The sequence below is a fragment of the Strongylocentrotus purpuratus genome, unplaced genomic scaffold (genome assembly GCF_000002235.5).
Source record: "Strongylocentrotus purpuratus isolate Spur 01 unplaced genomic scaffold, Spur_5.0 spur5_scaffold_10, whole genome shotgun sequence".
Classification (NCBI taxonomy): Eukaryota; Metazoa; Echinodermata; class Echinoidea; order Camarodonta; family Strongylocentrotidae; genus Strongylocentrotus; species Strongylocentrotus purpuratus.
In genome coordinates, this window is record NW_022145595.1 from 2,205,250 (window position 1) to 2,220,993 (window position 15,744).

At 41.6% G+C, this 15,744-nt stretch overlaps 1 protein-coding gene across 1 annotated transcript; it reads left to right on the plus strand.

The window, feature by feature from the left end:
• The first annotated feature begins 1,267 nt into the window (after positions 1-1,267).
• On the plus strand, positions 1,268-8,096 carry LOC583506 (cytochrome P450 2F3). Its single transcript, XM_030979072.1, has 5 exons — positions 1,268-1,969; positions 4,197-4,508; positions 5,501-5,682; positions 6,342-6,804; positions 7,288-8,096. Exons 1-5 carry the CDS (start codon positions 1,606-1,608, stop codon positions 7,500-7,502), a joined length of 1,536 nt encoding a protein of 511 aa, XP_030834932.1. The 5' UTR covers positions 1,268-1,605; the 3' UTR covers positions 7,503-8,096.
• The last annotated feature ends 7,648 nt before the right edge of the window (positions 8,097-15,744 follow it).

Below are 15,744 nucleotides of genomic sequence, written 5' to 3' on the forward strand. Positions count from 1 at the left end.
AATCTGAGAGGTGCCCCCTTTACTTTGACAAGAGCGCACCTTATATGTTCACATGTGCCCCCTTCCTTTTTAATAAGTGCCCCTTTTCCTTATGATTAGTGCACCTAATTAAAAAAGAGCCACTTCCCCCTTCTCATAACTGCCCCTTTTCACCTAGTATGCAAATAGTCCCTTTTCATTCTCATAAGTGCCCTTTTCTTCTCTGGTAAATGCCCCTATTAAAATCTGATCGGTGCCTCTTTTCTTTCAACGAATGCATATTTCCTTTTATTATTAGTGCCCCTTTTTCATTCTCATAAGTATCGTTTTCATCCCTGGTGAGTGCCCCTTTTGAAGGTGTAAGAAGTGCCCCCATGTTCACCTCTGATAATTGCCCGTTGTACTTTGACACGTGATACTTTTCTTTTCTAATAAGTGTCATCCCTTTCGATAAGTGTCCCCTTTTCTTCTCACCATTAAACGTGCCCCTAATTTCAAGCAACTAAAAGCAATATCCCCCAAAGATCGCTCGCTACGCTCGCTCGCACTTATAGATGTCATAATTATGTTACTTATCAAAGGTCTTTTCAGTCTTCTGCTATGAAAATGTGTATAACCCCATCAGAATTGAGTTTTTCCTCTTAATTATAAGATGTAATTTTTCGCTCTGCGACCTCACAAATCTCTTCTTTTTTTTCCTCACTCGCAAATGATTTTTCAGACCATCACACCCAACTGCAAGGTATGGTGCTTAAGCAATATCTTATACGATATATAAAGAGAAACAAGTATTGAAATCATCCCTGATAATGTAATTACAATTATAGGGGTAAATACCAATGTCTAAAAAATGTTTATTTTAGCTTTGAGATTTCCCTTTGGACGTGCCCCTTTTTTCCAGGAAGTGCCCTTTTTTGTTGATGCTCCCCCGCACTTTGGAAGTCGCTCCGCCGTCTCTGGTTGTAGGTGTAGTAGTAGTAGAATTATTATTAGTAGTAGTAGTAATAGTAGCACTACTAATAAAAGTAGTAGCATGTAGTAATTGTAGTACATTAACTACTAATAAAAGAAGTAGCAATAATAGTAGTAGTAGTAGTAGTAGTAGTAGAAGTAGTAGTATAATAGAGTAATAGTAGTAGTATGGAAGAGTAGTCGTAGAAGTAGTAGTAGTAGTAGTAGCAGTAGTAGTAGTAGTAGTAGTAGTAGTAGGAGTAGTAGTAGTAGTAGCAGAAGTCATAGTAGTATAATAGTAGTATAGTAGTAGAAGTAGTAGTAGTAGTAGTAATAGTAGTAATAGTAGTAGCAATAGTAGTAGAAGCAGTATATAGCAATAGTAGTATAGAAGTAGTAATGGTAGAAGCGGCACTAGCAGTGAAAAATACAGGTAGCATCATCATTCCTCGCAGCTACTTATCTATGACATAACCACTGATGAACAACAGTGATATAACCTCTGACGAAGCCAATGCATCAATGCATCCTAGCTTACTATAATTATACGTCATACAAGCGCGACACTATTATATCCATTCTTCCCCTCAGTTCATAATAATACCGGCATTCCGTTTGAACTCATGATCTTTTCCATACACAAGTAAACAATATTTGGGGCATTTGTTCTGTGCGATGGCGGTGTTGGAGATATCGTCTATTGTCACCATTCCTACTCTAGTTGCCCTGTTCGTCGTGGTCGTACTTTACCTCATCTACCGGACCAACTCTAGGACTGCTCTAAGGCACCCCCCTGGTCCTTCAGAACTACCCTTCATAGGGAGTATCTTCACCCTCCTCTTCACGAAGCTCCAGCAACACGAACTGCTCTTTAAATGGAGCGGGGAGTACGGCGGGATCTTCTCCTTCACGCTGGCTGGAGGCCGCGTGGTCGTCCTGAGCGACAAGGAGCTCATCCAGGAGACTCTACAGGATCCCTTCGTCAATGATAGGATCCCCTTCCCAGCATGTATCAGCATCTATGGCAGAGAGAACACAGGTAAGAGCACTGCAGTTATTAGGGACTTTTAGATTCGCACGAAGAAAATAGGTCTATGCTAAGATCGACGTCCTTTTAATGCACTGCCTTGAATGGACGTCACACATATCAGTCCACGCAAATATAAAAGTCCCTATTATAAGCCGAAGCCTAAGCCTTGTATGGACAGCTTGATTTCACTATACACAAATACACTTTGGGCGACCTTCCACGCAAGCCGCCGTAAGTGGCGCTACAGTTGGGGGGCAGCTGGGGGGCTTCTGGATAGCACCTGAATGGGAAAGTTGAATGAGCGAGAGCTCGTTCGTACTTAGGCCCGCATCTACTGGCGGTGTGGTGAGAGTGCCTCCGTACCGTAAGATCGAACTCACAACTCTGCTCCAGCTAGCTAAAATTCCTTGAATTATTTATATTCTAACTCTAAATCATTCAGTCTCTCACTCTCTTCAATTCAATAAAATCATCTGCATGTTAACATACACGATAATGAATATGTGGGGCACCGTTACAACGGCGTCTCCCAAACTTCGATTGCCGAAAACGCACGCAAAACTCGCCAATGACGGACATCATCTACCCATTCATCCATCGTAAATGAAATAAATTTAGACAAAATGAAGTTGAAATGTCCGAAAGCGGCAAGGAATAATAAGTGGTTTGTCTGTGAGAAAGCAATGATCGTTGCATGCAAGATGAAAGCGCAAGCTGATAGAAGCCCCCCAGCGTGTAATGATAAACGTAGAGGGCTCACATCCATGAAAATTCGCCCGTATCGGTGTATACCTAGTCCATTGGAAAATGAGCTTGGATGTATAAATATTAATAACAAACGGAAGACTCAACCCAACCCAACCCACATATTTACGATATAAAGTCCATGCATTGATATCTTATTCTCACCTTAAATTAACGAACTATGGATATAATGAATGTATCGGGTTAAAGTGCAATAACCCATTGTAGCATAGATTCAAAATCTTGACAAACAACGCAGTGTTTGAGAACCGATCATTTATTTTTAATAGGCCGATGCCGACATACCATATATTTTGTTACCAGCGGACTTTAGTTTGATACTAAAAATGTGCATTTAGTCTGCATTTCGTCATACCAAGGAGGAAACGTAACTCCTTGATTATTCTGGCAATGCAAGAAATCTTGCGGCAGCAGTGAGAGAAAAAAAAAATGTGTCAAAAAAACATTTCCCATCTCTGAATTGGAATAACTCAATACATGCAGACGGCGTATTATTGATAGCGCAGACGACAAACTACACGTACGAAGAATTGGTTTTGTTTAACGGCTATTGATAGCGGGTTTAGTGAGTCGTGACCTCCTGTTTCCAATCCGATTATTCTATTGTACTTCAATTCTTTTCTTCTTCTTCTTTTTTTTTTTGGGGGGGGGGGGCGAGTTCGTAAATGAACCCCGGAAATATATAAATCTGCTATTAATTGGGAACTTAAATGTGGAACTAACCACGTACGCGTTTCGACCGTCTACCAATTGGAATACACCGTATAACTCCGTTCACACAATAATCAAGTGGTGCAGTTTGAATCCAGTCATTGAAGGAGTATTTTGTTGAGGAGGTGGGGGCAGGGCGGGGGCGATCAAACAGCACGAAAACGTTAAATGAAATACGAGGGAACAGGGCCATCGAGTTCGAAAGGGTGAGGAAGGCCGATCGTGGTATCATGCCCCCCCCCCTCCTCGCCCGGTTTGTTCTTTCTCCCTCTCTAATTCCTCCCCCTTCTCTTTCTTGCTCTTTTCATTTTTCCAATTTTGGCTATTCGTATCTACGCCACTCTAAATTGGTCAAAGTGCTATGGCAATGTATTCAAGGCACATGAAAAGATAATTTTCCCTGTATGAACTCACTTATCGTGCTCATACATGTATGTTTACCTACCAATACGTAGAGGAGGACGACATAATAATTGTACCTGCTTTTTTGTTGAGGTTATCTTTGTCGCAGTGTGCAAAGGCCTTCAAAGTGCAAAAGAGATTGAATTAACGGGTCTCGGGTAATTTTGCAGTGCACTCAGTATAATAATGGGGTTACTTTGTTAAATCAAGTTATCATTATTATCAGTGTTGTTTGTTTTTTGCTACTGTCGCTGCTGACACTGTTAGTTTTGTTCTTTTTTGTTGTTGTTTTTAATTTTTGTATGCCAGATGCTATTCTATATTTCAAAAGAAACAAATCATTCGTTTTTCTGTCTAGGAATTGCCTTTGCTAGCGGGGCTGTGTGGAAGGAACAGCAACGCTTTTTCCTGACCGTCTTCCGCAAGGTAAACACGAGCGTCATTAGGTTTGAAGACATCATCCAGACCCAGGGACAGCGTCTCCTGAACGAACTGGACCGCCTTGAAGGACAACTCTTCGACCCTTCCAATATTGTGACGGTTACAATATCGAACGTGATCCTGAAGATAGTTACAGGAAAGACGTACGAGTATGCTGATCCTGGCTTGCTTCGGATGGCAACGTGTTCAGATAGACTTGCTGATATAATCGGACCTGCTGGATTGTTAGGTAATGCTACACCTCCCCCCACCCTCTTTGTGTCTTTTATTCCTCTTAACTCCCTCTACCACCCCACCCACCGTCTCTCTCTCTCTCTCTCTCTCTCTCTCCCTCTGCCATACGGGGAAGACATTAATATTATCCTCACAACTTCGGAAAAAGCAATAAACAGGAAAGGCGTGTCGCTGTAATTATGGACTGACAAGCAAATAGTTTGATAAATAGAGAAATAGACAGATATCAAAATACACAAATAGATGAATAATTAATGAATAAATGACTGATTAAATCGAAATAAACAGAAATGAATAAATCGATGAAAAAAAGTTGAAGAAAAAAATGAGAGTAGAAGGTGGTGACGGTTTTGGAATGCCTTTCGTTTCCACCATCCCCTGTATAGCAGCCTAGGACTGAAGAGGGAATGGGAATGATGCTATAAATAGGTCTACTAGGTTTCTCTTTATTAATAATTCGATTAAATTCGAATTGACTGAATAGAATCTGCAATTTTGATTATTGTGCTCCATTCATGTCCATTCATGTGAGCAATGTAGGTATGGAATTTGAATTGTTTCATGACAAAATTAGGTACTTAAACCACGTCAGCTTACTCGGTATACTCTCGATCCATTCGTGTCAAACTTGGAGAAATAATTCTTGGGCTTGTTCCTTGCCTCTTCAGGCTCAATCTCAAGTAATCGATCAGATGCGGGAAATGATGAATAGCTTAACGTTAGATGCTAAACTCAATGTTAGCTTTTCCTTTACTGCATGAACAAACTATTATAGCTCAGTCGGTAGAGCAGTGGTCTCGTAATCCGGTGACCCGGGTTCGAAACCGAGTCGATGCGCTAGTGCCCTTTGGTAAGGCATTAATCCTCATTACCAGGTCCCTCGGAGAGGACTTAAAGCCGTCGGCCGTCTGGTTGCTTACTTACAAGCATTTATGCTTTCTTAGCAGTCAGGTTAAAAAATAACAACCAAATATTTGAACTCTGTAGGAATGATTCCTGGTCTTGCTTCCTTGCCTCTCCCGGCTAAACGTCAATTAACCGATCTGATGCGGGAAATGATTGACTTCATTAGGGATCATGTCGAGGAACACAAGGCGAACTTTAACCCTGATGAGCCAGCGACTGACTTTATGTCATGCTACTTGAAAGAGATAGCCAACAGCTCTGGGGTAAATATATTTGAACTGATTGACATAGGTATAATCGACTAACGATCTTTACATGATTTGTAAAGTAATTAATAATCCGAGGTGCTTTCCTTTAGTCTTAGGACAAATTAAGAATTGTAGAGGTATGTTTTCAGATGTTTCAGAAAAATAACGTTAAAAGTATAATGATAAAACCCCTTAGCACCCCCCCCCCCCTATTCAACCAGGGCCTTCACAATTCACATTCTATCCACTGAAGATGCCAAAGCCCCTTCTTGGAACGACGCTAAGCCACCGGTAATAGTAGTACAGTTTGTGCATAATTAATTAATATTTTTTAATTGAATGTTATTAACCATTTGGATACCTTGAGCAAATAGTAGGCAACTGGTGAGCTATCTTCATAAACCACTGTTATCATTCAGATCAAATCACAATTTTGTCATATTCACAAAATTGATTGGGCTATCCAGCCATTCGCCATATTCTTGATTTTTATATTTACTTTTCAATTTGTTGAATTGTTTTTATATTGTGATTTGGAAAGTAAATACCATACCATACCATACCATACCATACCACCAGCGTTCTGCTGAAAGACGCATCTAAAATCGGAATGGTACGATATGATAGTAACGGCCTTCTCCTGGCTGTCGTAAATTCTTTTGTTTTACCTTTAGATTCCGGACACAACATTTGATGAAACGAACATGCTCCAAACATGTTGGGACGCCATGTTTCCTGGCTACGAAACAACTATCTCCGCCTTCCGATGGGCCTTGCACCTCCTCGCATCGCATCCTCAAGTTCAGTCACGAATTCGTCAAGAAATTTTCGACGCCGTCGGAAGAGATCGTCTTCCAGCGTATACCGATCGTCACAATATGCCGTACATGGAATCAACCGTCGTGGAATGCCTCCGAATGAGACCCGTAATCCCTTACGTGGCGCCGCATATTGTATCACGTGATCGCAAGATAGCCGGATATGACGTGGCAGTGGGCACAAGGGTCACGGTCAATCTATGGTTTTTGGCGCGAAGTCCCACTTTGTGGGAGGATCCCGACGAGTTTAGACCTGAACGATTTCTGGATGAGAATGGTTGCTATGACAGATCACGTGAGCCTTTATCATTCAGCTATGGTAAGTATGATCGCTGATGATAATTATGACCAGGACCGTAGCCACGGGGGGGGGGGGGGGGGCACGGGGGCACGGGGGGCACGTGCCCCCCCCCCCCCCAAACATCAAACCCTGGCTACGGCCCGGGATATTACATTAACGACTTTACTTTTATTATAAATTAGATATTGAAAAATCGAAAAAAGTTTAACAAATTTGATATTTTGATTTATTAGAGAGATGCAATCTTGTATTTGAAAATAAAGATGGCGTATATATTCAATACCAACACATGTATTTGAAAATAGCAAGGGTGGATACAGAGTTGCCTATACGGGTTATTGCGTGATGCTTTTATAATTATGCAGTGTTGTACTGCCGAACGTTGATTGGTGTCTCTAATTGTTTGCGTCGATTGACACTCAAAGCAAACCTGCGGTCATGCCAAACGGTGATAATCGCAAATCAAAGGTTAACTCTTCCTCTCCCACATCTGCTTTCCAGGCAGACGAACTTGTCCCGGCGATCAACTAGCCCGGATGGAGCTCTTCCTCATCTTGAGCTACATCCTCCAAAGGTTCACCCTGACTCTCCCGGATGGAGCCCCAAGGAATCTTGAAGGAAGCATGGGGGCTACGTACAAACCTTACCAGTATGAGCTGCGAGCAACTAAAAATCACGGAGCGCGTTCGTCCGCATCGAATTCAGTCCCAGAATGATTGTTGGCAAAGATGCTTCCAGAAAAATAACAGGCAATCGGGAAGAAAGAGGAATAATTCGACGAATGACACTAATGATAACGAAAATGGTGATAACAATAAAGATAATGATGATGATAATAATAACAATTATAATGCTATTTGAATTATAATAATAATGATGATAATAAATGTAATCATAATTCATCTCTCTAAACCAAATGTTCCTCTTTCCACTTTGACAGAGTTTCGTTTCCTAGAACCTACTTTCTCCGTGTCTTATCTTGAATATTTCGTTTGCATTTTTTGCATATATGAACAACTGTGTACAAAATTGTCCATATTTTGTTTCATGTAAAGGTCGAATAAATCATGTTAGCATACAAAATCATGAAAATGGTCCCAATTTCTTAAGTTCATAGAAGGTGTGAAGTTGCATGCATGCAGGGATATGTATAACACATTATTAATTCAAATCCAAGCGTGCGCGCGCTATACAAGAAGCAAAATCCTCTTTATTATACAGCGCGTCCCAGAAAAAACGAAACTGAGAATTATCGATGTTTAATGATAACTTTATCACAATAAGAATTAATAATTTATACATATTTGTAATGCTTGGACTCTCCTCTTTCATTTGATGCAACTTATGTAATGCATATTTCACGCATGACGGATTAAAACAATTTAAAGAGAGGGTACCAAAAATTCATCTGGCGGGCGATATCTGAATTTCAAATAGAAAATCACATTTCTAGAAGGTTCATTTTGCTGCCCTTTCATATGACACCTCAATCAGGAAAATGAGCCAGGAATAATAAAGTTCTGTTTGTTTAAAGTAATGCTTGCATTTACATAATTTGATTAAACGAATTCATTTTCGCTGGCTGCCTGCCGTAGCAACAAACAGAGTTGACAAAAGACTAACTCCGTTTCGTTGATGATCAGCCCATGCACAAAGAAATGTTCGTAATGTAACCAACTTTAATACATAAGTCTTTGTGAAATGCCTTAATACAAATTATTTCATTCACCTGATAAGAATAGTAGTATTTCAATAGTATTAATGCAACTGCATATATTAAGTTTTGCTAGGTAAGTCAAGCCATAATGTTTGTCCTACCTGGCAACAACTAATATATGAAGTTATATTGAAATACTTTTATTCTTATCAGGCGAATGAAGTAATCTGTATTGAGGCATTTCACAAAGACTTATGCATCAAATTTGGTTACATTACGAAAATGGCCTATTGAATAAATAATGTAGGAGCTTAGTTTAGCTAACTATGTAGGTTCAATCCAATACACAACAAGTAGGTATGTGTTACTTTTCAATGCAATTCAATTAATTTATTCACTCATATATAAAAACAGATACATAACATTGCGTATGAACGCATATGACAAATATAAAAAGATGGACATAGTAAAATCCGTAGTTGAAAGCACAAGTAACATAAAATGAGTGGGGATCAGATTAAAGATTTTGTGAATTGGCTTTAGGTAAAGCCCCGGCGGGGGTCATGGGGCGGGGTTTTAGGCATTTAATGACGGATATATGAGCATCTGGGGCCCGCCTTAGGGCCCCTGTTGGCCCGGAAGATCACGGTTTTTAGGTATTTAATAACGGTCAGATGAGCAACCAGGGGCACGCCTTAGGGCCCTTGGTGGGATCCAAAGGGCAGAGCCCCCGGAAGTTCAGGGAAAAACCATGCCATTTCAGCAGCATTTGTAAATCACTGGTATCGAATTAGAAATAAACCACGTTTGAATTTTATTCGGGGGGGGGGGGCGACTACCTCCAAGCTCCCTCATCATTACGCCAGTGCGAGGGAGCATAGTGAACAAGAGGGGTGACGGTGACGGAAGTGATTATCCCCTCACAGGTTTTTGAAGCCTTGTTGTATTAACAAATTACATTCCTTAGCAAAACAATAGTATAAAAACAAGCAATATACCTTTTCACACTTCACTTTTCTACAATATTTACTTGTACACTCTGAAGAATATTATGCGAGGGAGCGTAGCTACCAAGCGAGAAGATTTTTGCATTTTTATTTGTCTAAACGCTGTACCGTTGAGCCTTCCAGAGCCTTAACGTTTGTTGCAGTCTTTAGTCAGTATTTGCTATTCACTTGTTTTTTTTTGCATTTTTTTCAAATTTCAGGGGGGGGGGAGGGCGATCCCCTCCCCCCTAAAAAAAATTGACGGGGGGACATGTCCCCCCGTCCCCCGGGATAACCACTCCTGCTCTCACTTACAATCTCCGGGAAGGAACTACTTGGAGTTCCATGAATTGACTTTTGATCTGGTACGTGTGTACGTGTCACAAATATCTCTCTCAATGCGCTATGGCTACTACCATCCCTCCACTTTAAAGCGTGCCTAGATCTGTCTTTCTCTCTCAATGCCATCAATGTAAAACCACACTAACCTGGCATGATGAGAAAGAATCTCTTTCAGCTTGTCTACGAGGGACAGGATGTCTAGAGGAGGAGTCGAGTTTACACTAATATACATGTATTATTCTGAGAGCGTTGCTACCATGCACGGGGAAACAAAGCTTTCATACAAAGTTACCGGATTCCTAATTGTTATGGTAGGCCTATTCATATCCATAATTGTGGTTATTATTGATAAAGAGAGGAAGTACAGTAGCTGACCTGCGGCACATGACCTCCTTATTTGGCAGCACCAAAAGACAGTCGGCGGCAGGGGGGGGGGGGGGGGGGCAATTCGTGAGAAAATATTTAGCGGCGAAACAGCCGGCCGATAATTCGAGCAGTTGGGGGGGGGGGGGGGGTAGTGAGCACTGGATCCGCCACTGTGATGCGACACCCATGACTCTCGGACATAATACCCGGTGGCAGCTGAGTCGGCAGATTATTAAACACGGTGATCAGTATAGGCCTTTCAGTTACCCATTTAATCCGGGCCGGGATTCGAACTCTAAATTATAGGCGTAGAACTAGAAGTATGAAATCACAGGAGGGGCTATCAAAGTATCAGGTGTTTCATGAAGACGTGTTTATTTTTGTGAGTACGAACAAAAGTGAACAAAAATTGACACGCAATCATAGTGACATACACAAAACGTGTCTCGCCTATTGCGAAGATAATGAAGGAAAACAAAATGAGGAGTAAATACAAATCCACATTCACCACTAAAAGCCTTGGGATATAACCTGGCCGCGATTCGCCATGGAGATGGTATTGATGTACATGTTTTTCTCTGATATGACCCAACTATTCAACTCGCACATACTACTATAGACGGTATACACTTATACAAGGTGTGGATGAAAACCCAATGGTTCTGAAAGAAATATCTTCTTGGAACCATTCAAAATTCACACTATGAACATGAAGGACAAAGAAAGCAGACAAAATATACAGTTCCTCAGGTACATCCCTTCACTGCTATTATGTAAAAATGTGTAGAACAGGTGTCACATGCATATTCACCTGTTCTACACATTTTTACATTACAGCAGTGAAGGGATGTTCCTTTATCTACCTGAGGAACTGTATATTTTGTCCGCTTCCTTTGTCCGTCATATTCATAGTGTCAGTAATATCTCTTACAACTATTGTTGTACTGTTAATGCTCACAAATAATAACAATTAATAAAACAAAGATCAAACTTGACCTTTAAAAACATTCAAGTAGGCCTATGTTCAATCAACTTTAATTTGTAGCAACTATGTACACATATGGAAACTCTGTATCAACTGCTCAATCTGACTTGCGTGCATAGAACAAATAAGCATGAAAAAGTGAAGTTTTCAACAAAGTGCGTTTCTTTCCAGCATTGGGTTGCCCGGGAGTCACTTGGGTAACCTTTAGAATAGTGTAATATATACAAAAAAATAAAACAATATGCACTTTATCTGTAATTTTGTCGGAAAAAATAGTAATCCTGCACAATGTCGTTTCTTTTACGTTGGAGATGAGCAAAATTAGCGAGTTCCAACTGGGGGGGGGGGGGGCTTTCATCGAAAGGGTGCGGTGCGGCGCGGCGCGGTGTGGTGTGCTCAACGCACCCATTCGATAAAAGAGGGGGGGCTTTTCTCGAAAGGGTGCGTTGAGAGCGGAGTACCGTTTTAACACACCCTTTCGATAAAAAAGAGGGGGGGGGGGCTTTTCTCGAAAGGGTGCGTCGACTAGTCTTTCGCATCAGTCGTTTAAAATGAGGATCTCGGACAAAAGGTAATAGTTGCCAATTTAAGTATATCGAAAATGTATTAAATAAAATGGAATGGTCTTGATTACAGAGTGGTCTCTTTCGTTATTACTATGTTGATGGGGGAGACAGAGAGAAGGAAAAAAGGGAAAGGGAAAGGGAAGATAAAAGGAAAGAATAAGAAGAAAAGAGGGAAACTGGGGGGGGGGCGAAGGGCTCTTGCCTCCTCCCCCCCCCCCCCCCCCCCCCGCCAAAAAATAAATAAGAGAGAGAGAGAGAAGGGAAAGGGAAAGAAAATATAAAAGGAAAGAAAGAAGAGGAAAAAGAAAAGAGGGAAACGGGGGAAGGGCGAAAGGCTTTTACCTCCCTCCCCCCCCCCCCCGCCAAAAAAATAAATAAGAGAGAGAGAGAGAGAGAGAGAAGGGAAAGGGAAAGAAAGAAGAATAATAAGAAGGAAAGGGGGAAACGGGGGAAGGGCGAAGGGCTCTAATTGCCTCCTCCCTCCCCATCCCCCGCCAAAAAATAAATAAGAGATAGAGAGAGAAGGGAAAGGGAAAGAAAATATAAAAGGAAAGAAAGAAAAGGAGGAAGAAGAAGAAAAGAGGTAAACGGGGGCGAAGGGCTCTTGCATCCCCCGCCAAAAAATAAATAAGAGAGAGAGGGGAAAGGGACAGGTAAAGAGAAGATAAAAGGAAAGAAAGAAGAGGAAGAAGAAGGAAACGGGGGCGAAGGGCTCTTGCCTCCTCCCCCCCCCCCCGCCAAAAAATAAATAAGAGAGAGAGAGAGAAGGGAAAGGGAAAGGGAAAGAAAATATAAAAGAAAAGAAAGAAGAGGAAGAAGGAAAGAGGGAAACGGGGGAAGGGCGAAAGGCTCTTACCTCCCCCCCCCCCCCGCCAAAAAAAATAATAAGAGAGAGACAGAGAGAGAAGGAAAGAAAGAAGAGGAATAAGAAGGAAAGAGGGAAACGGGGGAAGGGCGAAGGGCTCTTGCCTCCTCCCCCCCTTCCAAAAATAAATAAGAGAGAGAGAGAGAGAAGGGAAAGGGAAAGAAAATATAAAAGGAAAGAAAGAAGAGGAATAGGGAAGGAAAGAGGGAAACTGGGGGAGGGGGCGAAGGGCTCTTGCCTCCTCACCCCCCCCCCCCGCCAAAAAATAAATAAGAGAGAGAAAGAGAAGGGAAAGGGAAAGGGAAAGAAAATATAAAAGGAAAGAAAGAAGAAGAAGGAGGAAAAAGGGAAACGGGGGAAGGGCAAAGGCTCTTACCTCCCCCCCCCCCTCCCGCCAAAAAAATAAATAAGAGAGGGAGAGAGAAGGGAGAGGGAAAGAAAATATAAAAGGAAAGAAAGAAGAGGAAAAAGAATAAGAAAAGAGGGAAACGGGGGCGAAGGGCTCTTGCCTCCTCCTTCCCCCCCCCCCCGCCAAAAAATAAATAAGAGAGAGAGAGAGAGAAGGAAAGGGAAAGAGAAGATAAAAGGAAAGAAAGAAGAGGAAGAAGAAGAAAAGAGGGAAACGGGGGCAAAGGGCCCTTGCCTCCTTTCTTTTCTTTCTTTTCCTTTCTTTCCTCTCTCCCTCTTTTTCGTTTTCCTCTTTCTTTCTTCTCTTTTCTTTCCTTTCTTTTCTTTTTTCTTTTTTCTTTTCTTTTTCTTTTTTTCTTTTCTTTCCCTTTTCCTCTCTTTTTTCCCCTCCCCCTTTTCTCATTTTTTTCCGACGGCAGCGCAATTTTACCGACAATATCCTGACAGGTGGGGGGGGGGGGTGTCGCACCCCCACACCCCCCTTTGGAGACGCCCCTGTCTACGCCACTGTTGGCGACCACAAGGCTATCAATACAAATTAAGACATATTAATGAAGATTCTTTTTTAATGTTGCAGAGAGATAAGTATTTTCTCTATGAACTTGTTTAATGGACAATAAATAATATTAAAAACATGAATACTATAGCGGTATAATGATGAGAGAGATGATTTAAGTCAAACTTGTTTTCAATGTGATTGGAGTAGACTTGAGGGTGGGGGGGGGGGGGGAGGGGTCCCCCCCTAAGATCTCGGCCGTTTCACAGCCGATCGCCGCGAAAATGAATATTTATGGTAATTTATGCAAACAAGGTCAGAGAATTCACATTTTTACCCATAAATCATATATAATTCATATTCAAGCGTTCTTTTTCACTACATATATTCGTTAGAATAATAATACGACAACAAAGTTGGAAGAGCCAGTTTATCCCTATGTTATCTCTTGTTTTGATAATTTGTATTTATGTATTATATTATTTTTGTTGTTTTATTTAATTTCTAACCACAATTCAACTATTTTGACCCAAAATCAAACACATTAACTTGAAACAAGACCAAATAACCAATGTTTTCTCTTTTTTCCATATGTTTGGTACATAAATCACAAAAATGAGCGATTTTAGGGCTGACATGCAAAAACAAAAGGTCACGTGACTCCGCAACTATACGTCCGATTTTCAACAAAAAAATGTTTCACAAGATGCGTAAGACTCGAAAGAAAAAAGTCATGAAAGAAAAACTTTATATCTGCCGCGGTTCCGGAGTAGTCGCGAAATTACTAGAGAGCACTAATCTTTTTTGGGGCCCTCGAAAATTTGAAAAAAATCGTACCCCCCCCCCCTTGAACGCCAGGGGGGGGGGGGCTATCTCCCCAAAACGGTAAAATTAACGTGTTTTTTTTTTTTTACACGTTTTTTCACAGGGCGGAGCCCTCAGAAGCTCAGGGGTATTAAACATCAAAATTAACGTCGGATGAGCATAATTTTATACCTTATTTGTGACAGTGGCAGGACACAATTTGGTGTTGTGTCCAGGGGGCGGAGCCCCCAGAAGCTCAGGAGTTTTGTACATTAAATTATTATTATTTTATACCTTATTTGTGACACAGGGGTCACGAATTGGCGTGGGGTCCAGGGGGTGGAGCCCCCGGAAGCTCAGGGGTTTTGGGCAATAAATAACGGTCAGATGAGCATATTTTTTATATCTATTTGTGACACTGGCAGGACACAAATTGGTGTTGGATCCAAGGGGCGGAGCCCCAAGAAGGTGAGGGGTTTTATACATCAAATTATCGTCAGATGAGCATATTTATATATCTATTTGTGACACTGGCAGAACACAAATTCTTCTTCCTCTTCCTCTTCTTTCTTTCCTTTTATCTTCTCTTTCCCTCTCCTTCTCCAACATAAGATGCAAGACGGATATAATTATATCGACTCACCTTCTTTCCAAAAACCATACGGGCCTGAAATCCCCCCCCCCCTAGCATCTTTGCCTGCGACGCAGTCGAAACCTTCAATGCCAGATCCTGGGAAGCCATCCAAGGGGGTAATATAATCATAGTCCCTCCCCACAACTGCAATGTGGTGGGACTTAATTTTAAAATGTTCTAGAAGCAACAAACACTCTCTCTCGAACAATAACGTTCTTATTGGTCATCTTTATATCCCTCTTGAGGATCAGGACCAGGATCAGAACAGATTCTCTCTGTCTCTCTCTTTTATTGTTTTTTTGGCGGGGAGGGGGGGGGGAGGGAGGCAAGAGCCCTTCGCCCCCGTTTCCCTCTTTTCTTATTCTTTTTCCTCTTCTTTCTTTCCTTTATATTTTCTTTCCCTTTCCCTTCTCTCTCTCTCTCTTATTTATTTTGTTGGCGGGGGGGGGGGGGGGAGGCAAGAGCCCTTCGCCCTTCCCCCGTTTCTCTTTTTCCTCTTCTTTCTTTCCTTTTATATTTTCTTTCCCTCTCCCTTCTCTCTCTCTCTCTTATTTATTTTTTGGCGAGGGGAGGCAATAGCCCTTCGCCCTTCCCCCGGTTTCCTCTTTTATTCTTCTTCCTCTTCTTTCTTTCCTTTTATATTTTCTTTTCCTTTCCCTTCTCTCTCTCTCTCTCTCTCTTATTTATTTTGTTGGCGGGGGGGGGGGGGGGGAGGCAAGAGCCCTTCGCCCTTCGCCCTTCCCCCGTTTCCCTCTTTCCTTCGTATTCTTTTTCCTCTTCTTTCTTTCCTTTTATATTTTCTTTCCCTCTCCCTTCTCTCTCTTTCTCTTATTTATTTTTTGGCGAGGG

Excerpts from the sequence above, each read along its gene's own strand:
- LOC583506 (XM_030979072.1), top strand. The coding sequence starts at position 1,606 with ATGGCGGTGTTGGAGATATCGTCTATTGTCACCATTCCTACTCTAGTT. Across the intron at positions 4,509-5,500 it reads CGGACCTGCTGGATTGTTAG|GAATGATTCCTGGTCTTGCT; the intron begins GTAATGCTACAC and ends TGAACTCTGTAG. Across the intron at positions 6,805-7,287 it reads GCCTTTATCATTCAGCTATG|GCAGACGAACTTGTCCCGGC; the intron begins GTAAGTATGATC and ends TCTGCTTTCCAG.